Genomic DNA, 25,693 nt, shown 5'->3' on the forward strand with positions numbered 1-25,693 from the left:
GTCTCATGTATTTAGTAGGAGTGATAACCGGGCACTGCTCAATTGGAGCCTTCATTGGTAAATGGGATACAGGACTTCTCAAGCTTGTGCGAGGATATTGAGGAACAAGAAACCATAACTGTCCTCGGTTACAGGGTCTCAGTCAAAAATGGCTAGGGGAAAGATTCCATGATGAACTGGGGTATATAGATAGATATGATATAGGAAATCTATTAGGCTTTATCAGGGGAATAGGCTGGCTATTTTAAGTAACTGGATTCTGAGAATTTCAGTCTATACTTATTTCTTGGACTGGATTTTTTCACTTTAATTCTCTGTATAGCACCTGACTTATTTCTTTTTCAATACATGCTGATTTAAAATATTGTTCCTTTTCAGATGAATCCAAATACAACTTAAGAGACAGTAATGGGAAAGCATTTGCAAACGGTCGAAGGGAAGGAGACTAGACCCCAAGTACACAAATCAGACATTTAAGTTTGGGGATGTCGATATTATAGTTTGATGCTTTTTTAGGGCAATTTATATCATACAAGATAATATGACTAAATCGGTTACAGATCCATTTTAAACAATGTTATGTATCTATACGCTGAGAAAAATATGCCCCTAGTTTGGTGATTCCAGCAAGACAAAGACCACAAGCACATCTCTAGGGTTGTAACCGAATAGTTAAAATCCAATGTGGTACTTTGTACTGAGTCGATCGGTATACTTTAAGGTGGATGGATAGTGGACTAATACTTTATAATATTACAAACGCCAAAATGGTTGTAGGGTATAAAACTTAATAGCCTGATTCGCAATATCGAATAAAAGATTCCGTTCGCATTTTAAGCGAAAGAAAACTGATCCGTTCACATAAATATGTAGTTAGGAAAACCAAAATCAGTTTTCTTTCGCTTAGAATGCGAATGAAATCTTTCATTCGATATTGTGAAAGAGGCTATAATTTATAGATATAGAACTTCATTCTGACATGTACTAATAAATTGATTCCAAAAGTTAAGAGTTTGTCCTCCTGTGTTATCAATTTAGTTTAAGTAAAAATAGTGTTACCAAGTCATTTTGTTTTTGGTTTTCTCTTTCAATTACTGTAATCTACTCAAAGTCACCATACATACACTCTCTCTTTTTATGCCGTTATTTTATTGAAACATTGACAAATGAAAGTCATCAAAGTAGATTTGTTAAATTCCCAATTGTTGTTAGTTAATGGGAAAATTATCAATATTTAATTGAAATTGATATGAATTATCAATAATTGATTACAGTTATAGAAAAGTGGTGTACATTGTAAGATTTTGTTTATAACGATGAATTATTTCAAACAAAATTTAAAAATTTTATATTTTTTTAAGATATACATATAAAATTTAAGTTTAAATTGAACATTTTATTTAAATTTAAGCCTTAAATTAAAGAAAAATCTTAGAAAATTATTAAAAAAAAAAAATAATTTTTAAAATAAATTAAAGCAAAATTTAATTTAAAAAAAGTAAGAAAAGAGAGGAAAAAAAAGAAAGTTAAAAAAGAACAACGAGCGAGTATTATAACAATAATAATAATGAACGCTTAAACGAACACCAACGAACGCATGAACGAACGAACAACAAACGAGCTAGCACAACAGCTGATTGATTGAGTGATTGATAGATGGAGTCACACAAAAAAAAAAAAATGTACGTGAAAATAAAATTTTGAAGAAAATGTATGAAGTTGAAAAAGAATCATCGATGAAAAGGCGATGAGAATTAATATGAGAGAGCGAGCAAGATAAATTATTTTAGCTAGCAGCAGCTACTTGTCTATTTAAAAAAAAAAATAATGCAATATTTATGACATGAAGTGAGGAAAATATGCATACTAAAACGTTAATGGTTGGTTAGATTCGATTTGTTTGTAAACAAAACAAAAAAGAAGGGAAGGATTTGAAATTGATTGAAAACGTTTTTTTGTATTTGTTTAGCGATAAAAGCTAAAATTATGAAGCTCACCCTTTGCTTTAGATAATTCGAGATTACTAAGAGTTGAACCGGTATTTATGGTTGATGATATCATGCCACCACCATAACCCACTCCCGTGGCGATACCAGGTGCTGGTTGTAGACCCTGTGTGGAGGATGAGGCAAATATTGGTGCTGATGTTGCCACGATACTGCCACCAGCAGCTGATGGTCCAATAGGTATATTATATTGAGGCGGAGCCGGCATTTGATTGTACTGCTGGAAAGGATTTTGATACAAGGTGGTGGTGGTTTGCACAGGTGCACTGCCCGCCTGACCTGTATGCGATGGAAACGATACCATCGTATTGTATTGTGGGTATTGTTGTTGTTGTTGTGTTGGTGGATATTGTGGGTAATAGGGAGGCTGCATTGTTTGTATGGGATATTGAGTCTGCTGGACTCCAGCTCCCGAGCCCATATGATAACTTTCATGTGTTTTATGTTGGGGATAGCCGCCCATAGCAGAGCCTGGCGTTAAGGGATATTGTGCTGTCTGCACATTATGTGGATAAGATTGCACCACCGGTGGTGGGGGTGGTGGTGTGTGATGTGGCACCATCATGGCCGATGAGGTGCGAGGTGGTGGAAAACTGGGTGGTGTAGCGGCGTAATATATTGTTGGCATTCTCCTCGCATCGGTTGTATAATATGGTGGTGGTGTTGGTGGCGGATTCAAGTCCAAATTCACCAAATCAATTTTTGTTCGATTATGATGTCTGGCATCGTTGGCCAGTGGATTTCCATCAAAATTTGTTGTATTTATATAAAATAACTTGTGCTTCAGGTCGTGCTCCATTTGCTGTACATGTGGCGGATGGTCGTGATTGTGATGATGATGGCTACCATGATGTTGTCCAGTTATTGTTGTCATTGTTATTGGTTTTTTTGTTGGCAGTGCTAGAATTTGTGGCGGAGTTTCGGGATCTATTGGCTCCCAGGTACGTGTGAAGAGGTCATCGTCGTTCGTTTGACTGGATGTTAAATCATGTATGGTTGCATAACCGGATTCGGTTGAATAGTGTCGCGATGAATCGTCCGTGTTGCTGCCGCCACCAATCGGATGCAGAAGAAATGGCGATATAGTCATGGGCTTTTGCGCCACAATCGGTGGTGTGCGAACACGCAATGTATGGTAACTGCTGTGCAGATTATTGCATTGATATTTGCCCTCGTGGACTTTTAGTGCATGACGTACCGATAAGTGTGCTTCGATTTTGTGCTTTTCACCTTTGTTTTTTTTCGGTGAGGTTTGTTAGTTGCAAAGTCCAAGCAGCAATATTTTTTAGAGTATACAAGGTTTGTTTATATATTGTTACTTTTGGGAAGGAGTGTATTAAAATGTTTAGCCAAATTTAGAACTAATAAACGAATTCTTGAAAAGTTTAACTATTTTTGACAAAAAAAACTATTATAATTTGTTCAAGGTTTAGTTTAAAATAAACTATTGGAAATGAAGTTAAAGACCTGAAAATCAATAAGATTTTAAAGACCCTGTAAAAAAGTTATTTGACTTTAGGTCGTTTGTAATTACTCTGCGTGTAATTTTTGTCAATTTTTTACAACATATTAGCTCTGTGACTTAATGTTGACAATTTAGCAATGAATTATAAACTAATTTGGTTAAAATTCCATTTAATTTCAGTTTCGAATCTAAAGGGGCCTGCCTCTGAGTGTCTAAAAGATATAAATTTCTCCAATCTAGTGAATAGTTTTTTTTAAATTTAAGTCACTGACTAGTCAAACAACTTCTCCAGGAAGTTTAATGTATGATTTTTCCAAACTGGGAATTCGAATAAAGCAGTTAACTTAAAAAATAGGCAAAATACTTGAAATTTATATCATCAAATCATTTAAACGCGATGTTCATGAGTTTTACTATAAATTAGTAGACATCACTGGTAACTTAACGTAAAGAGTTGTCAACTTATTGTAAAGTGCTGCCAAGTTTTACTTTGTTGCTATTTCGAACATTTCAATGAAGACGGATTCTGCGACATGGGATTTATGGCGCATTTATTTATCGATTTTAATAAAATATGTCTTATTTTATATATAGCTTTATGGCCTAAGAATTATTTGCATTTTTTTAGAAATCCGAAGACTTTTTTCAACCAAAGTCGTTCTATTAAGCCATATTGAGAAGTTTTATTAAAATTTCTCGGTTTCGTTTAAAAGTAACAGATTTATTTAAATTTTTGTTGAAGGAAGAAGTTCTTTTTTCACCCTGATGTTTATGGCGACATTGAGTAGGAGTTAGGCGTCAAATTCATTTGCTTAATGGCTATATTTTGCTGCCCTTTTTTCTATTTTGGCATGACTATTAACAATTATTTTAACCTGTATAATTTTCTACCAACTTCTAACACCTACAAACCAAACATTTCAAATTGACAAAAAAGAAACTTAAAACCAAAGGAAACCAAACCTTATAATATGACTGACCCTTCTATGACTTTTAATACTAATTTTTATAATAATACAATTTCTTAAAAGAAACTAAAAAAAACTAAAACGTAAAAAGGGTACAATAACTCTACACCCCCTTTTAAAACCCTGAAAACATTGCTAAATTGTGGAAAATTTGGGAGGGGAGCATGTATGGTTTTTTTCCTTTTGTTTATTTGCTAAACCTTTTACTCACCCTCAATAGCACTTTCGCTTATGACATATGAATGTTCATCACGACCGTGTCGTAAATTATGAAGTGTTATGGGTTCGTCATCTTTTAACCATTCTATGGGATCTGTTATGGGTATAATACAGGTAATTGAAAAACGTTCACCAAGATTAACCGTTGAGTCGCCATAATACAAAGCAGTTTCAAATTCAAATTCTGTCGAATCTTCAACATCATTTGCTAAATAAACAAAATGTTAAAATGAATCCAACACATTTATTAAGGTGTAGGGGATTTCAAAAACAAAACATGGTCATCATTATATTATACGTTAAAGGTGGGTTCGCACACGAAGAGTTGGAATTTGCGTGTTGTTAATAAATTGTTTATTTATTTATTTGTTGTAGTCCGTCGTGTTGATGATGAGTTTTGTTTTAAAATTTGTGAGTTTTATATTTTTATTTCAATATTTTCCATTTGATTCCGTTAAAATTCACACCATTTTTGTTGTTGTTTTTTGTTTTGTTTACATTTACAGAAAAGAGTGTTGTAGTTTTAGCGTTTTATAGTTGTTGACATTAGTAGTAGTAGTAGCAGCAGTAGTAGTAGTTGTGGAACAATTAGTAGCAGTAGCATTTGGTAGAGTTAGAGTTGTATTTGAGCGTTAGAGGTTTAAGGTTGGCATGTATTTTTAAGATATACACATAAATTATGTACAATATTTTGGTTAAAGTTAAATTGTTTTGTTGTATTTCTATATATTTTTCTTAATATATAGAGACTATATAGATTACTTTTCCTATTTTATTTTATATACAAAGTTTATCAAGATGCACTTAAGTATTAGGGTGTTTTCTTTTTATTTTTTTAGAATTTCTAGAAATAAGGTTCAGATTATTGTGTTACTGGGTTAAAAAAACTGAAATGCTGAAAATTCTGTAACTAAATGCGATCGTTAATAGCTAATAACAAATTATTAGCAAAATGTTAAAATTTTTTCATGTAAATGCATTTTCAAAACACCAGAGCCGTTACGGCAAGGTTTAACATTAAACTTAAATTTTCAGCAATACTGAATTGTTCAAGTGTCACTATAATCTAAGCCTAATTTCTAGAAATTCTTAAAAATAAACACCCTAATGTGTATGTTAAAAGAGAAGTTTGGCAAAGAACAAAACAATGCTTTTCTAAATTTGCTTTTCTAAAATAATTTGGAAAATTGAGATTTTGTAAACTAAAAATTTCTAATTATATTATTTAGCAGTATTTACCAAATAAATATGAATTAAAAAAACGATAGAAAAGGAAATTGTTTTGAAATTTTTTACTTAACCTTATCCCTTGACCCCTGTCTATGGTTTACGTGGTAGTTCACTACGTGCGAACAATCAAGTAGAGTCGAAGGGACCCCGTTTTGATGACCCCTGTCTATACTTGACAAATATTTATCATAACAATTAATGACGTTTGTTGTCGAGACAAAGTTGTCTGAGCAAAAGCACTAACAATTTTGTCATCACAATGCAATAACACTAATAAATGCAGACTTAACCTGATATATTTAGCTTGAAAACAAATTTGATGAATATCATGTGTTAGGTGAGCTCTTGAAAGTAAATAATAAAAGTTAAATCTTCTGCTTAGACAGGTATTTAGTTAATCCTTTTCGCCATACTTCCCTTTATTAAAACACACATATGTACATTTGCATAGGGTAACATAGAGACGAGACGTCATTTTCAAAAACCTAACACTTACAACAACCAAATACATGTTATTCTATGTATTTTGTTGTTGTTACAGACATATGATTTGTTATATTTATGTTTGGCAAAATTAAGTGTATCGTCTCTATGTATATTTCTCTATGTACATTTGTATATAAAATTTATTTTAAAACTTTGTTTTATAATAATCTGTTTTTTTTTATTCAACAGAAAAAATAGCCACAAATAATAGTAAAAAATCAATAACAAAAAAACCATAATTATAGAAGAGAAATTCATTGGAAAGAAAAATAAATAAAAAAAAGTACAAACACAGTTTATAAACAATTAAAATACAAACTAAAACAAAACAAAAAAAATAACATGAATCAAACACAAAATTAATAATAATTACAATAATGCAAAATGAAAAAACATTTTATATATTTAACATAAAATTATCATGATATTTATGCAGTTAGTTTTATTATCTTTTTAGCTAATTTTGTTTAAATAGTTGTGGTATGATGGTTTTTTTAAATTTAAATTTTGTTTAAAGGTTGGTTTTTGGTAATCATTTTTTTTAATTCTTGTTCAGCTCCAAGTTGAATGTAATAAAAATGTTTTGTAAAATAGTTTTGTTTTTGGTATAAATTTGAAATTAATGATAAAAATTAAATAAAAATTAAATTATAATTTAGTATTCGAAGGAAATAATTTACAAAATAAGCAAATAAATATTAAGAAAATGAAAACAAAAATTAAATAAAACTATAAATAATAATTATAAATATTTAATTTAAATTGAAATTTAAATTTATAAAAACTGTTGAAAACAACACAAAAACTCATAAATATATTACGGTTAATATTTTGTATATATATTTAAATATTTAAAAATATAAATGTTTTCAAAATAAATAATAATCTTTTAACCACACTGTACTTGTTTGTATTATATTTAAAAGGTTCTTAGTGAATGATTCATTTGACTTATTATTAGTATAATTTTAAAGTAATTAAACAAATGAAATACAATAATAAATTTGTGCTCCATTGTAACAAAAAAAAAACAGGTTTGACGTTTTAATCACACCCTATTTGAGACACAAACCATTTCGTAATTCCATTGAACATGTGGCTAAACTATGATAAAGAACTTGCCTAGTTTAGTTATATAGGAGTTTTGGAAATTCTGAAACGATTTAGAAAGGCTATTGAAATTATCTCTATTCCAAACTGCTGTAATATGACGTAAATTTTTTAAAGATACAGATTTTTGCTGCTGTCGCATTATTTCTCTTATTTATTCTAAATAAATAAAATTTTTTGACCGACATTTCCCAATCCCTTATAAAGATTATACTAATATTGTTAACTTTCAGTTAATAAAACAGTTTTATTTGAAAAATAAATTTGATAAGCAACATTTTCTTAAAAAAAAAAAAAAATATTTGAAATACCTCATATAATAAATTTCATCATAATGCAGTAAAAATAGCGCTTTTTTATATAAATTAACTGTGTTGTTATCGGCCGAGATTAGGCTACAACACTTTAAAATAAAATAATAAAAATATGTAGCTATAGATATTGTTTTATTAAGTAGTACTGATAAGATTACACTTAATAAATGAGGTTTATTATTATATTTTTATTAACAACTTATTGTAAAGCTTTAAATACTTTTAATAAGTGTTTTGACAAAATTTTACTAAATTGTTTTTTAGTGCAAAAACGGATTTTGGTTGTCAGATAAACACTGAATATACACTGATAAAAATTCGTTTATTATTTGTTATAAAATAATAAACGACATTATTAATTGAATATTTTATTTCATTACAACTCTGCAATAATATTCGCATGTTTGTTTTTGTTTTTGCAACATTCCGTCATTTATAAACGTCTGTCTGTTGTCAGCCTGTCTGTCTGTATAGGTACATATGTATGTATGGATGTATGTATGTGAATTTGAGTATTTTATCGAAATTGTGATAATTGAATATTGTTTGTATGGGTATGAGAAATAGAGACACAGTTTTTGTTGTTATTGCTGTATGCAGTATACTTATATAGTGTATATTGATGACGACAATTGTGAAAATTGCTTAATTATAGATAATGAATCAAATTAGGTATGTATGAGCATGTTTTTCTTTTATTTAGTTTATTGCAAAATTTATACCAAACAATTTATGACCTTTTTTGTTATTATTTTGATTTTGTTTGTTATTGTTTTGCAAATTCACTAAATATTGGCAACACTTCAATTAACAATTGTTTAAATATGATATGGCAGCACTTTTTGTACAATCCCAGAGTTGCATTTTGCAAAGGAGAAAAATAAGACAGCGATGCTAATAAAAGTAGTTTAACTGCTATTTGGACCAGTTCCACCAGGATATACAAAAATGGCATTTCCCTAAGCATACATTTTTGCAGTCAATAGGAAACATGTGAAATTCGATTGAAAACATTCATTAACATATAGAGGATGACAATACAATGGAAACTTTTTCAAATATTCAATTAATATACCATATTCCACAAAAAAAAAAATTTTAAAAATGTGTATTTTTTATTATTTCATTAATTTACTTATATTGAGAAAAAAATAAGAACATTATAATTAAATTCTGAAAATATAAAACAACATAAAAATATTCTTTATGATATAAACAAACAATGGAAACTTAGTTTTCATTTTCACAAACATTTTATTGCCCTTTTAGTGACTCAGTATTTTGTTGTATACCCCTAGTTAGTCTCTTGCTATTAAATTATCTTGTATTGGAGTTGTTTTACGAGTTCTTTCTCCCAAATGTTAAGTTTTTACAGAAATTAATTTTCCAAAAAAAGTTTCCATTGTATTGCCATTCACTGTATACCAAAGATTAAGAAGTAATCAAAATCGTAAAGATCAGATTGGGTTGTAGGGCAAAAAGATCACGGAGACGGTGATTTGAAATACACTAGGTATATTTAAGCAACAAAAAAATCAAGTGTATTTGATAAGCTTTGTTATTCAACATATTCCTCAGATTTAGGACCCCCTTTCGAGTGTGTTATATACAAAACTGAAAAAAAACATAAATGTTGATGATTTGGGAGGAATAAATAAATTATTTAAGGAGTCCACTTTTGAATACCGCTAAAAACACACGCATTTTTATGCCCCTGTATTATTTATGTATTGTTGGTAGGTATTTAATTAATTTGCGTGAATGAATGCCATAATAATAATCATCATCTTTGTAACAAAATAATAAACGTGTATGGTTTGTACTCATTATTAGTAGCAATATCATGTCAACTTAAACCAAACAAACTGATTATTTAATTAAATTTATGACACCATTATAATACTTTGTTTTTTTTGTTTTTGTTGCAAACAGAGACAGCAGCAGCAACAACAACAAAAAGGAAACTCAAGAGTCTCCAGATAACGTCAAAATAGTAGAAAAAAAAAAAACAAACCATATAGAAAATGAAAAAGAAATATGTAGTACAACACAACAACAACAGTAACGACAACGACAACACTTATAATCAGAAAACCAACGAACGACGACAACAAAAAGCAACCTCCATAATTCTTTTCATCCAATTTTTGTATTCTTGTTGTTGTATTTTTTATATTTTCTTTCTTTCAATAATATTGTTGCCAAGTTTCTGATTTTTTCTTTTATCATTCTATATAGCTGGTCTTTTTCACTCTCTCTCTCTCTATCTCTCTTATCCTATTTTCACTCTTTTTGTCTGTTCCTGTTTCCTTTGTACAAACATGTACCGTTACAGACTTTGTGCTTGTTTGTGTTTGCGTGTTTGCATGTGTTTTATGTCATTTGGTTTTTATAAGAAAAATTTTAAAAAATAAACTTTGTTGACTTTTTTTGACCATTAGTATGTTGTGGCAAAATGTATGAGTATTTTTGTTTTTTCTTTTTCTATTTTTTAATTCATAGTTGCCATTTTTATCACACCTCATGTGAGTTTGAGAATAATTTGTCAATGTTAATTTTAATGATGACGATGCTAAGTAGCCGGGGTTTGGGAGGCTTGATAGTAGTGTAGATCTTGATTTCAGTGTCATTGTCATAGTCATCAATGGTCGGTCGGTGTTGAAATAATTTTAGCATACATTATTTATAACACACAACTATTTTCGGTTTATTTTTAAACACGCACAAGTTTATTTTTTGAATAGTTTTACTTTATTTATTTGTATGGATGTACAAATAAATATATATGTATACATATATATTCACCTTAATCCAAAAAGCATTCATACTAAATATTACCAGAGTCTAACAATTGATTAGTCAACAAATTATCTTCCTTCTCGTAATATGCTGATTGTATGTATTTTATGGGCATCAGCCAACTGGTATACATTTTCAAGGATTGTGCAATAATTATGAATGTTTAATACATAAAAGGCTTTCCTGTTATCTCTAACATTACCTATTATTCTCAAAACATTAAAGAATTTTCTTTGTTTCTTTATTAAGCTGTTTAGCGCTTAAAAACGCGTGACAAGTACGTATGCCAACACTGCTATCAGACATTTTAACTATTTACCGTGAGCTTCTTCTTATTCTCAATTTAAAATGTTGTCAAATTGTCAACTCTACAATCAAAGGGGTTGCCGCATAAAGTATTTATAATGTAAACACCAACATCTACACGTGGTTTATAAACCATATAATTTAAATTTTATGGCCGCTATAAACACAATTAATAAAACTTATGATAATATAAAATAAATCTATGCTACAAACACAATGTGTGTGTGTGAACCAACATAAACATTACAATATGTCAACATTTTCATAAAATTTGCTATTTTTCTCTTTCTCAAAGCATCTTGTCGCCATGCAATAGTGTCTTTATTTTATTTTTTTTAAGTTATTTGGAATATATAAAAAAAATACTAATACGCCACAGTGACCAGCCAGATTGTCTCCAAAATAAAAAGTAACCTTAAGTATGTCAATTTGAGTATTAATATTTTTTATGCTCAAACCAAAAATATGTATATGTATTTCTTTGTACATTTGTAATGAAATATTTAGAACAAATTATGAGTTCATATATAAATAAATAAAAAGGCGCAAAGAAGACCAATTGTAAAGGTCAATGAATGTTTTGCAATTATGTGAATTTAGGTCAATAAATATTTTGGCTAAACTTTATAAACTATTCATATTTTTGCCAGAGAAATGTACAACATGTTATGCAAAACACGGCGATCTCTAGTACATAGTTCCCGAGATATTGGGTATTATCTATTTTTGTTACTTTTTTTCTATAAAAAAAAACTTAAGATTTGGGAAGAAGGCTCGTAAAACTACTCCAAGACAAGATCATTTAATAGCAAGACAATGTTTTAAAAAGTCCCAAAAATTATTGCCCGGGAGCTTATCAATAATATAATATTGGATATTAGTTCTTGAACTATTAGTCGCTGGACTAATGAGCTTGATCTTGGTTGCTATAGCTTCGCGAAAACCTTCTGCTTTTTTACTAGGGCAATTATTCCACTTGTGAATACCGCTATTGGATTTTATTTAAACATCCAAAAATTTTACAAAATTTTTCTAAATATTTCGTTTTACTTGGTCTGTGTTTTTACAAGCCATTTAACTAAAAGAATAATATGAGCATGTCTGGTTGCATATTTGGCTTTAGTTAATAAACCTGATATTTACTCCTACAGATTTTTCAACATTAATACAAACATTTAAGCAAAATATTTATAAAACCAAATACAGCATTTTTTCTTTTTATATTTATGTATATTTAATATTTCAGTAAGAAAATAAAATACAATAATTTTTGTTTGTATTGTCTCATTTGTTTATTTTATTTTCTAAACAAATATTTATACGTAGATTATAACAGATTTGTTGTATTGGCATATGTATATTATTATAGCTATTTATTTATCACAGCAAAAACACGGAAATGTTAGGGGGTATTATTAATATTTTTTGTTTCCAAATGTTATATAGTACGGCAACCCATACTAAATCATTCAATACAGGGTTGCATTATCATTGTTATCATCCCAAAGTGAATGTCCCTAAAACGATAACACACAGAGGATTACACATAAATGGCGATAAAGTCAAATACTCTTAAAACGTAGAACATCAATAGAGGAGCAGTTAGACTTTCAGAATATTGACTTTTGTGAGTATACGTTTTAAGCACAGATAGCGCAATTGAATTGAAATGAAAAAAAAGTAATATTTGTTGCTTTAAATTTCTGTATTTTTTTTTAATGAAAACAAATTTGTTGATTTATCTTTTAAAAATAACATTATGAATAAATAACTAGGTTTATTTATCTAACTATGTAAATAATATTTTGTTTAGTTTGTGTTGTTTTTACCTCATAACACAGTGGTCACCTTTATTATTGTATAAAAAATTGTGTTTTTTATACCTTTGTTTATTTATTTATATGTATTAATATTAAAATTGTATACGAAAGCTGTAGAGCCAAGTTAGCAGTTTATTCAGAGAGAAAAAAAATTAATAACAATAAAATTAATAATTGGTTTTTTTGTAGGTACGTACACATGTCGTTGGCTCTTTTGTGACAATGACTTTTGCTGTCTGTCTGTTTATATTTATTTACTTGTTTGTTTTTATTGTTTATTATTTAAATATTAGTAAATAAAATTAAATACACGTTTTGTTCAAATATTTAGAACAAATGATTATGCCCTAAGTAATCATATTTATAAACATACAGTCATTTTTAAAATGACACTCACGACAAAAATGTACTTCGTTTTTGAGTGTCAAATGTATTGTAATAAAAATCAAACAATAACAAAACAAAGAACAGGGAGAGATGAGTTATTAACTCATAATTAGACTCAAGTGATATTGTCAGTTCTAAATGAGAATAATAATTGTCATTTTGTCGTTTTATAGACAGCTAAATAGATTTGTTAATTAAAAGAGTAGTGGTGGCTTTTCTGGGAATACTAGGCCAGCTGATTGATTTGTATATGGATATGGTTATTATTTATACCATGTTTAAGGTTAAATTGATGTTTGGCAAACTGCAAATTTGCTAGAAAATACCTTGTATGGCCGGAAATCTATTAGTCCGGAGAAAATTTTAAATTAAAAATCTTAAGAAATTTTTTAGTATTTCTTTAATATATTCTTTTATTTACTTATATTAACAACAAAAAAGAAAATAATTTATAAAATTCTGGAAAACATAGTTTACGTCAATACAATTATTATTGTATTGACAAAACTATGGAAACTTAGGTTTAATTTTTACAAAAATTGTTCTGGCCGTTTTAGTGAATCAGTATATACTTTGTTTTTTTGTTACTGCGAAATGTAACGAAATGACGATGTATTGAACAATTAAAGGGTCAATCATCTCATTTGAAATATTTCTATATTCAAATCACTGATCACAATACTAAAAAGTTTGAAGACCAAGAATTGGAGGCATTACTCCATGATGATTGTTGTCAAATTCAACAAGAGCTTGCAAAATCATTGGGAGCTACTCAAGCGGCAATTTCAAAACGTTTGTGAGCAGCAGGATTCATCCAAAAGCAGGGAAATTGTGAAAAATTAAAAACGATTTCACATTTCCGAAATGATGTTTGAACGTTATAAAGAAAATCATTTTTGCACCGAATCATTACTTGTGATGAAAAATGGATCCATTTCAATAAAGCTACGTGTATACGGTTGTCAGATTGTCAGAAAAGTGCTCAGAAAATGGTTAACACAACCATGAGAACTTATGTCTATACCTGACATAGGGATCATTCGCACAAGAACATCCGTGAGAGTACATACTGTCGTTGTCGTTATGTTGGACATAAGAAAAAATTCCAAAAAAGAATCGATCACGAATTAGTTCAGACAGTTCCTGAACATAAGACTAATTTTAACATTATAATTTATTATAATAATAGTAAAATGTTCTTGATACAGTCCTTACTGAAATATTTCAACATGTTAGATCCTGTATATTTTATTTTAATATAAACTGAACTAGGTATTCGATTTAATATTTTCCTTTAAATTCATTGAAATTTTTGGTACCTTTGTACAGCATTTTTTCTTCGATTACTCACTGTTGAATTGTTTTATTCGCTATTGTTTTTATTATTGTTTTTAATTTCTTTTTCTTGTTTTTATTTTCGTTTTTTCTTCTCTCTTTTTTCTGTGTTGTTGTTATACACAATTGCCTTCAAATTTCTTTCTTACCTTGGCCATTTACACGTTACGAAAAATGTGTGTGTATGAGTACATATACATAAGTATTAGTTCAAATGTACTCAGTACAGGGATGAAAATGATGATACGATCGTACTTTTTTATTGACACTATTACGGGATTTACACGATGACTTTTTTATGACTTTAAGTCATGATTTTATAAGTTCAAATTCAAAAGAGCATTGCAAAAATTGCATGGCAAATATTGTATAGCTTTATTTTCTATAGAAAATCTTGAGTATAACAGTATTTTCTGAACAAAATCTTGTTTATAAAAGTATTTGCAAATAAAAATATTCTGTATATTAATATTTTCTATATAATCTTGTGTATAACAGTATTTTCTATAGAAAATTTGCAAAACAAAGCTACGCCAATATAAATGTTAAAAAGTTGAATATTATTTTGGATACTGAACAAAAATTAAATTTTCCAACCCTGACTCAGTGAATATTTTTGAGAGTGTATAAAAATATAACAACTTTTTTTTAAATTTTATTGCAATTTTTACGATTTGAGTTTCAATAACTGAATAATAATATTTTATATACACAATTCTATACTATATGTACATAGAAATATTTTGTTATTTATTTTTGGTTAAGTAGATAATGAGTAAGAATAATGTGAGTTACTTAAATATTCGTCTGGTCTAATGCAAACAAACGCCAACCCCCCTCGCTTTCGTGGTAATAACGAGGGCAGGCTTAACATTATTTCATAGCATTTGGAGAATTTTCCTATATCAGGGCCAAATTATGTTATTTATTTATTTATTCAAATTGTCGTTGATCAGTCGGAATATAGGAGCGTAGTTCTGTGTTTGAAGCAAACTATGTTGCAAAATGTTACGACTTTTTTACACAGGTTTGCAATTGTCACATTATTGCGCCAAAAAAAGAAGATTTAGCTCATAGGGTTAAACTAGAGGGGCAACTGAGAGTAAAATCTTTAAAAATATTTACTTTCTCCAAAATGTTATGGCTGACACAACAAAATACAGTAGCCCAATTCACAATCTTGTGAATTTGTATTGCAATTTGCAAATTTATGAAATGCACGGTGGTAAATTCCGGTCAAACATTTATTTTTTTTAATTTTTATAAAATTTGGAATTTGACTAATGATTTGCATGTATTTTGTTATTACAAGACTTACGTTTTTGACAGCAGACTTAGGTTTTTTGTCTCACAGTAACGCTTTTATGTATATTTTATTTTATGGTTTAGCGTTTTTTCAATATGAATTGCGTTTGCATCACTGCCTCTCTCTCTATTTTAATATGGCGAAATGAAATTAATTGAAAAAGTGAAGAGGAAAAAGTGAGAGGAAAATAAATAAAACACTATTTTGTAAACAGGTTGCCATATTTTAGTGGAATTTTGTATTGCAAACATTGTCAAAATGACAAATAAAGTGAGCATTCACAAAACATCGAATACCACTACTGTTTTTAAATCATGAGCTTCAATAAAAACGTTTTTTATTTGTAAAATGATGACAGGAATTAAAACAACAAGTCATTGACACTTGTCACAAATAATCTGGTCTTCTAACAACTCTAACTCGTAAATATTCGTACGTAACTTAAAAAGAACCGCAATTAATTTCTATAACTTTATTGACTGGAATTTATCATAAACAAAGTCCAAAGTTATATTTTAATTGTTTTGATAACATTTTTTGTTTGTATTCATTTTTTCTTTATATTGTACTTTTGTTTAATTATACTAAATTTATTTATAACTTTTTAATTGTTTTTATATTTCCTACGATTTTTTTTTTGCACTTTAATAATCATTTAACCTTTGGTATTATCGATGAATGTCGCATTTTAATTCAATATTTAACTCATATAAGGTTTCACTTAAATTTTGTTTACAATCCACCAATCAATTGCATACAATTTTGTGTGTGTTTCTGAATTTATAATTTTTCATCTACTCTTCGCTTATTTTATTTGTTCATTAAAATGTATGTGTAAAAAAAATTATATTTGCATTTAATTGGGGATCAACATACTTTTGTGGGCTTTCAATTGGAATAATCAAAAATATTTTTTGAAAATTTAAATCTAATAATCTTCAGTTTTAAATGATGTCTTTAGAAAATGAAGAAAAATTTGAGAATATCTCTTACTATTCGAGAACATCTATAGGATGTTGACATAACATAAACATATAAATTGTCATCATTTTAAATTTTTGCATTTTGGAAAACCTAAAGTCGACTATATATCATAGAAATTAAAGATTAATTTTAATTTTTTTAGTTCCCCCACTGTGCACTGTGCGTCAGCCACTGATAAACAAATTTAATTAATTTAAAATATTTTCCTTAATTAATAATTATTTAATTATAACATTATTAATAAAACAATTTTAAAATTATAAAATTTTTTATTAAACACATAAATTTCAATTAAACTTTAAACATTTCAATAACTGGTCAGCCATAAAGACAAAAAAACAACAATACACGGTAAACAGATCTATTTAAAAAAATATATAAGTCAATTAGTTTTCCATAATGAAATTCAATAAATTTGTTTACAGCTGTTTATTTTATTATTGAAAAATACAACACAATATTTTCTATACATACAATATACACCATTTTTTTTTTTTTTTTTTTTTTGTTTAACTTATCAAGTTGATTTTGCACAAAACAATTAATAAAAATTCAAAACGACTTTTCTCCAATACTTGACCAAAGTTTCATGGTTGTATTTGTAATAAAGAAAATCAGCCATCCCTACATTACGTGAATTTTTATTGTTTATTTTATTATATTTTTTGTTCGTTTGTATTTTAATTGTATTGAGAGCACGCAAAACTAGTAAAATGTAAATTTTTTATTAAATAAATATGTACTTTGCTATACAAAATAAATAATTGTAGTAAAATGTATGTGTAAAGGGATTTATTATCTGATTAATAGAAATGTTTATGGAAAATCATCTCTGTTTAGAAAAATAAACTAGTGTTTACAAAACAACGGTTTGTTTTGTTGTTGTTGTTGCTGTGCTTGTCAAAACATTGGTTGGTAACACTGCCTACAAATAAGTAAAACAAATGTGGCGTTTTTTATGTTATTGATATAAAATTGTAAAAAAATAAATTAAGTTTTGGGGAATTAATCTGATAAGGCTAGATTGTAGCTAAATGTAGTATATGAATGAAACTTTTTAACATAGAAGAGAAACCTTTTCAAATATTTAATTAAGAAACAAATTTTAAGAAATTGGGTACCATACTAATTTTGCATGTCCGAGATGATGCTTGAACGCTATAAAAGAAAATCATTTTTGCACCGGATCCATTACGAAGCCCAACCAATTGACACCAAAGCCAACATGGCACTAAGGTAATTATCTATATTTGGTGGGAGCAAAAGGGTCCTATCTATTATGAGCCGTTGAAATCTGAATGCAACTGATTCGTTTGATACGAGCCAACAATTTCACTTAGAATGAGTTTTGTCTCACCCGCTTTATAGTCCAGACCGTGCCCCGTCCGACTACTATTTTTTTCGATCGATGCAGAACTCTCTCTTTGGGATAAGTTCCACTTTGGAACAGAATATCCGATATTGGCTTGATTCGTTCTTGGCCTCAAAAGATGAGCAGTTCTTTTGGTTCGATGGGAAAAGGTAATAGCTAACAATGGCCAATACTTTGAATAAATTTATATTGTACAAATGTTTCAAAATAAAAGCTAAAGATTTGAACAATTCGCGCATCTTTAAGTCATATATTCAATACAAGTCTGCTTTATATTTAAAATTAGTTTAGAAAAATTTAATTTCAAAGAAAAGCAATTGATTTTTGAGTAAATGTGCAAATCTTATGCATTTTAGATTGCAAAAGTTTACAAATGCATATGTTTGTCATTAATTATGAACGTATTTTTCTTTGTAAACTTTGAACATAGTTACAGAGCAAAAAATTACAAAAATATGGCAACAACTCAACAAATAATTGTTATTCTGGTTGTTTTTCCTTTTACTTTCTCTATTATTCTCATTTCTCCATTTTGAAAAAGAGAGAGTCAGTGATGCAAACACAATACACATTGTAAAAACGCTAAAACATTGTGAGTATTGCAAAGGTGCCATTAGGCGACAAATGCAATCCTGTGCATTTGTTACATTGCTAAAAAAAACTACGGTATTTTTTAAACACTGAATGAACTACGATATTATAACAAATTATAAGGTTAAATTTACTGTTACGTTTAGAGAATGAGCTATTGCTTGGTCCATTATTTGATGGCGTTTTTTATTATGTTCTGGATAAGGTTTCTGACAGTACTTTCGATAATCTTTGGATCCAAGCTGCAGCAATCGCTACTTTGAAATGAGTTATTAAAACTTCATTTACATTATTAATCAAGTTAAAGCTTTCTTCTTCATCTCAGTTTTACATTACGAAAAATTGTATTATGGTTAGTTTTACAATTGGTCAATTCACAAGGTCTCTTATCATGTCATATTGTCATAATGTCCTAATATTTCACAATGGGTTTTATTGTTTTTCAAGCAAAAAATTCCCACAATAATACTACTCTGTATGTCTATTGTGTTATCGTAACCTACCAGCAGATACTTGCGCCGAATACCTAAGAGTCGGTTAAGCCGAGCTGTCGAGTCGAGATATATTAGGACATTATGACAATATGACTGATAAGAAACCTTGTGAATTGACCAAATATGTATTTACACATATCAAGAAAAATATATTTGTTTTACACTTTTCACAATTACAATAAAACAAATACGAAAAAATATAAGCAAAATATATTATCTAACCTCTTAAAGAGGAATCCGAATGAAAACATATACAATACATAAATATAATAAAACACATAGAACAAGACATATCGAAATTGGCTGACTGGCTGGCCGGCAAAATAGTTTTAGACAGATAGACATACACTTGAACCAATTGAAATTGAGTTAAAAAAAATAAACATTAAAAATAATGCACGAGAATACATGTGTCTATAAAGAGGGATTTGCAAATGCTTAGGTAAATAGATAAAAGGCTGCTGCTACCAACTAATGGGCTAATGGTATGGAATAATAACCAAAATAAAGGTACATATATAATATGTTGCAATGAAATGTTTAAAAGAAAATGGCCACCCACTTTTCACTTGCCAAAACTGTCTGTCTATTATTGTGCAAACAACAACAAAAAAAACTAACTGTCCATTTTTATTAACTTGTTAAATGCAACACTGTCAGGTTAGCATTATATACATACAAACATATGTATCTACTATTGAGAACACCACTCATATTATGTATACTTACATACATAGGTATGTATGTATGTTTGCATGCATGTAAGAGAGAGTACAAGCCAAAAACAAAAACAGTGTTCAAATATGTTGTAGAAAAATTGCGAACATACAAAAATTGCAACAACTATTACAACAAACAAACTAACGTCATTGTTGGTTTTTAATGTTTTCATTTTCAGCATTTTGTTACAAACAGTTTCGCACTGTGTGTCGAAAGTGGTAATAAATAGGTAAATAATCTAAATATCAAATTATTGTCACCAAAAATTCAAGATTTTTAAATTTTCTTTAATTTTGGAATTTCCAACATAGCTCTCATACTTGGTTGAAAAAAATAAGAAATTGCGAAAAAAAAAAAAGTACAAATTGTACATAAAAATCTCAGTGTTAAACAGTGATTGACAATACAATGGAAACTTTTTTAAACATTTAAAATCGGAAAAAAATTGAAGTTATCGCCATATTCATGATTATTTGCCAGAGTATACTGACAGTTCCTTTGACAGTTAACCCTTCCGTAAGTTCTATCGGGCTTAAAAAAACACCCTTTATTATAAAAATATTGGACTAACCAAAAATATTGTATATTTCTTTCAAAACTTTACTGTTTTTTTGGCTTAATTTTAGTATAAACAAATTTCGGAGAATGAAACAAATTGTTTATTAGTTCTCGGTAATGAAAAAAGTCCGGAAAATATGGAACCCTAATTAGAAACCAAAAAATTACCCAAATCCATCAAATGTCCCTCATTAAGGCCCTATAATGAAAAGTTAACTGCGAAAGAGTTTAGCTTTCGCTTATTATGGAATTTTATCGATTTATTTGAAATATTTTACTGGTTTTTCCTTAATATAGTATTAAAAAATTCCCAGGAATATACAGATTTTGTTAATATTTCCCAGTAATGCCAAAAGTCCGGAAAATTAGGAACCCTATTAAATATGTGTGTTTTGCTAAATGTGTTTATCTTTATGTTGTTTGTTGGTTGGTTTGGTTTTTCTTCTATTATTTTTTTTTTGGGCCAAACCAATAACACTACCTCGTATGTGGCCAGAAAACTTTTGTTTGTGTAGAAAACTAATGAACAACAAAACTTAGAAAGACACACGGGACAGAGACAAGCATACCAACAAAATGACTGACTGACTAACTGTACGAATGGCCGACTAAAAACATAATACAACTTAGATACGGAGAATGAGTGTAGGGTACAGAGAGAGAGAGAGGTGAAATTTAGCACAGTAAAGTTTTAATAGAAAAACTAATGTAAGACACAGAACAATAGTGAAGGGCACAATAGGATTTGGTACCAAAATAGTGTCTAAAAGGTACTAAACTGAGATGCAAAGTAATGAAACGAGAGTTTAAAGCCTGTTAAACATATAATCGCCATATCTATAATCCCATGAACCTTTCATTCACAATAGTTGATTTTGTTAGTAACACAGTTTTAATTAACAAACAAAACTTAAAATGCTAAAATGCCTAGTAATGAATTGAGCCAAAAAATGACATAATTGTGCCTTAAATGTCATCACTAGTACAAAATAACATTATTTGAATGTAGAATTGTGTGTGTTTTAAGTATATTGTATCATCATCACTACAATATGCGTTAATACTAAACAAAAATTAACAAAAATTCAAATTAAATCTAAATTTAATTTTAACAAATTTTGTTTTAAATTAATATAAACAACAGTCTATAATATTTATTGTTCATTTGATGACGGTGGTTGGTGATTTGGGTGGTGGTGGAGATATAATAGTAAAACTAAAGCAGCACCACGAGTACTAGTCATGTACTTACACATTATTCTACATAGATATAGTACATAAGAATATATGTATGTAAATATATATTAATATTCTATCTGTTATACATTCATACTTATATATATATATATGTATAAACATGTATAGTGTAGAATATAAATTTTTGCAAAAATAAACTTTTTATATTTTTATATGTATGTATATTATTATAATATTTTTTTGTTGTTTTAAATAGGTATATAAATTTGTATATACAAATCTGTTGAAGATGATGAGCACGATAATGAAAGTATATTTATTTTACTATATATTTTATAACAAAAAAATAACATATACCTCATTTTAATATACTATGCATACTCTTTATAGTAATAGCAATTATAATTATGATGATGTTCAGCGTAAATAAATAGGAAAGGTAAAATGAATTGAAAAATATCATCACTGTCACTCTACAGAGCACTAAAATAAGATTTAGATGTATGGCAACACTAAAACGTCAACAGGCACTCACCAGAATTGATAGCAATATTTCTGCCTGAAGTGTTACCATAACATTAAAATAGAAAGTCACCAAATAACCGGATATCCGTGATTTTAAAATTGCTGAGTTAGTAAACATTTATATTAAAAGAAAGTTGAACATGTTAAGTCATTAGAATATTGTATGAGAAAATTAATTAGTTGCATTTAATTTCTATTAAATTTTCTTTAAATAAACTTTTCGAACTTTTGTTTTATTTTGCTGTTTAGAAAGCTCAGTTTTTGTTCTGTAGTTTAACTGCTTAAGAGTTGTATACAATTCCTCAATACTAATTTATTTTATCTTTTTATAGTACAAATTTTATTTTTATTTATTTTACTCATCATTATTGCATGCATATGTTGTCATTCACTATGAATGATAAATTCCAAGAAGAAGAAACTATTAATTCAGTGCTGTCAATTTACTGTATGTATGGCAACACCATAATGTCAGCAGACACTCACTATTGATTGATAGCACTATTTTCTGCTGAAGTGTTACCATATCATTAAATTAGAAAGACGCCTAAAATGAGCATAATATGAAACATTCTTTTAAAATCTATTAAAATCAATGAAAACTAGTTAGCAACAGAGTAAGTAAACTAGTTCTAACATGATGGATGCATATCTTTTAAATGTTCATGATTAAATCCTACTTTAAAAAATGCTACTCTTTAAACAAATTAACAGCAAAGAAACTCTTTAAAATTTAAACATAATTTAATCTATCAAAGCGATCACAATCATATCTATACACCATCAAAGTATTTTTATACTTTTTATTTAGTTACATACATTCACAGATATCACTTTTTTTATAATTTTAAACAATACACTTTTAGTTTTTTATTATTACAAAAAAAAGAAAACCTGTTGAATTAAAAACGTATTCCCAGTTGTTTATCAATTCTATTTACATGCACCTGGTAGAGACTGAGTGAGAGTTTGGTGGCGGTGGTAGGTAGGTAGGGTGAACAATACAGATGGTGTTGTTTGATTAAAAACAACATGACCTCAGTTCATTTAAAGACAATGCACTTGTGGTAGCTCCCCGAACTGTGTGCAGAAAGAACCTATGTATGCTTGCCATGTTTGGTTCTTTTTTTTTTGTTCTTTTATTATTGTTATTACAATATTAGCACCTGGCTTGTCAGTTATTGCATATAGAGATACTACAGAGAGAGAGTAACTAACTAGTTACAAAAATATTTATAAAATAAATTTAAAAGACAAGGAAATAAGAAAATATGCTATTTTTCCATTAATCTATTAAAAAAAAGTTTTTTCATTAAATATTTTTTTGTAGATTGGTTTGCATGGCAAGGCAGGTCTTTGTTCAATTGCACAATTTTTTTTTTATTTTTATTTTTTTGTAATTTTCTTTATATTCGTTTATAATGTTTATCGTATCAATGAAATGAACAGAGTATATAAATACAGTATAAGGTGAATGTATTGAAAATAGAATAAAATTGCAAGAAAAAAAGTTCAAGGAATTTTTAGTATTCAATAAAAATGATAAGAATCCATTAACAAACGACACTAACAACAAAGTATGTATTAACACAATGGCTACAAAGTAATTTTATTGTATTTAACAAAAAATCAAGATAAATGACAACAACAAAAATTTACTAAACATTTCAAATTATTTTGAAAGAGATAAATGTGTAGTTGGGTTAAAAAAGTTTCAAAATTTTTCATGTCATTAGCATGATTCAAAAGTAAATTGTACGAGCAAAAAAATCGAAAAAAACTTAAGGATATCCGTTTGACAAAGTTCAAAATATCGCGATTTTGAAATTGCTGAGTTAGTAAACATTTATATTAAAAGAAAAAGAAAGTTGAACATGTTAAGTCATTAGAACATTGTATAAGGAAATATGTAGACCAAAGTAATTTGGTATACAGTTAGTTATATTTGAAGGTACCCAGTCGGGGGCTTCATAATCTCCGGGAACCCTACTCCCACAGCGATGGTAACGGGCTGTGGTGAGTCGACTGTTACCGTGCCCCAGGCTGGTCAGGTTATTACACTGGGCCAGATTAGTCTGCATGCTACTGGTGTCGCAGGAGATTAATCTGATACACCCAGGTTGGCTGAATGTAAAAAACAAAAAGAGGTGGTAGTGACCTAAGCGGCGAGGTACCTCTGGACTTCATCCCAAGTACCTCCAAAGCCGCTAAAGCCCAAACCGTCAAGGCGGTTGAACCCCATGTTTCGGGTTCCTCTGGTCTCAAGACCGCTCCTTCTGCTGAGTCATCAGCGGTGCCTAAACGGCAACGTTCAGAGGAGGAAGCGACAGCCATGAGCCAGCATCCGGGAAAGATATATAGCTAAATCCTTTATTGAGATTGTCGAATACAATCTCGTTAGTGCGGTTATAGATCGGAGTGCTAATGACGGATCCATATCTCAATCAAATTGGGATATGGTGAAGCAAAAATTGGTAGGGGTATTCTGGAAAGTTCTCAAAGAGGCACCCAGGCACTCCTCCTCAATGCGATGATGCTGGTTGGTACCAGGGTCACGTTAAACTAATGTCTTGTGTATATGAACGCTCAGCGTTGCTACTCAAGACTGCTGTCGCATCATTGGCCGAATTATGGCCGGTATCTAGGCTTGAGGTGGTATCGGTGAGTGAGATACCCCGAAAGCCTAGATCCAGCTTCCAACTCACGATTGGAAAGTTTTTATGGTTACGTGCGCTGAGGGGTCTTCTAGAAAGGCGATCGTTGTCCTGAATAAGGACTCTTTGGGGCCGCTAAGGAAGGCACAAGGGAAGGTCTAACTGTTTAAAAATTGTTTACAATTGGGAAAGCATTAGGCATCTCAAATGACTCAGTGGTTTAAATTTTGAATGATCACTTGGGTATAAGAAAGCTTTCCGCAAAAGTCTACGTTTCTGGATTTAGCCTCGAGTGATTATTTCGTGTTTCCAAACCAAAAGTTTAAATTATATTGTCACTCACTATATTTTATTAAACCTAGTTATAAACACGAATAGTTACTATGCCAAAACTAAATATTGTAAATCTACTTCGTTTAATACCATTTTCTCAACTAAAAGAAATAAATGTCTATATGGAAAGAGATTTTGTAACAACGATTAGGTCATCATCGCAGCAGAGTTTGAGAAATCGTATTATTAGGACGAATAAACGTTATTGTAAAATATAAACATGACATTATGACAGTACATAGTTACATATGAAATAAGTAAAGTGTTTTTTATACAAGAAAGAAATGCAACATTGGCAGCACTACTTTATGATTTGACATATGATTGAGTAAAAAGAAACAGAGAACAAAACATGTTTACATGTTCATACAAGTGTAATAATTTTGACGCCTAAAATATGTGTTCGAATAAATGTTTTCGTATATTTATGTAAATGTTGTTGCTGTTCACTTAACAAGGGTTTAGAAAACATGTAGCCATCATTTGAGTAGACAAATTTCAATATCCTTTTTTA

At 29.1% G+C, this 25,693-nt stretch overlaps 2 protein-coding genes across 5 annotated transcripts in view; both read right to left on the bottom strand.

Annotated features, from left to right (window-relative positions):
• The window catches only part of LOC135952272 (basigin-like), a 75,723-nt gene that overhangs the window by 13,078 nt on the left and 36,952 nt on the right, over window positions 1-25,693 (bottom strand). The gene's annotated exons all lie outside the window — the stretch shown is intronic.
• LOC135952552 (bromodomain-containing protein 4A-like) lies at window positions 1,957-24,526 on the bottom strand. Its single transcript, XM_065502553.1, has 3 exons — window positions 24,389-24,526; window positions 4,651-4,879; window positions 1,957-3,236 (listed from the first exon to the last, which is right to left on the bottom strand). Exons 1-3 carry the CDS (start codon window positions 24,524-24,526, stop codon window positions 1,966-1,968), a joined length of 1,638 nt encoding a protein of 545 aa, XP_065358625.1. The 3' UTR covers window positions 1,957-1,965.

This window comes from Calliphora vicina, chromosome 2, assembly GCF_958450345.1.
Source record: "Calliphora vicina chromosome 2, idCalVici1.1, whole genome shotgun sequence".
NCBI classification, from domain to species: domain Eukaryota; kingdom Metazoa; phylum Arthropoda; class Insecta; order Diptera; family Calliphoridae; genus Calliphora; species Calliphora vicina.

Bases quoted from the DNA above. Each gene is read 5' to 3' on its own strand.
- LOC135952552 (XM_065502553.1), bottom strand. From the start codon at position 24,526: ATGGCTGTCGCTTCCTCCTCTGAACGTTGCCGTTTAGGCACCGCTGAT. The intron at 4,880-24,388 runs GTACTTGGGATG...TCATTTTAACAT, and splicing joins GGGCTTTAGCGGCTTTGGAG to TTTGTTTATTTAGCAAATGA. The intron at 3,237-4,650 runs GTGAGTAAAAGG...AAAAAAACAAAG, and splicing joins AAGCGAAAGTGCTATTGAGG to GTGAAAAGCACAAAATCGAA.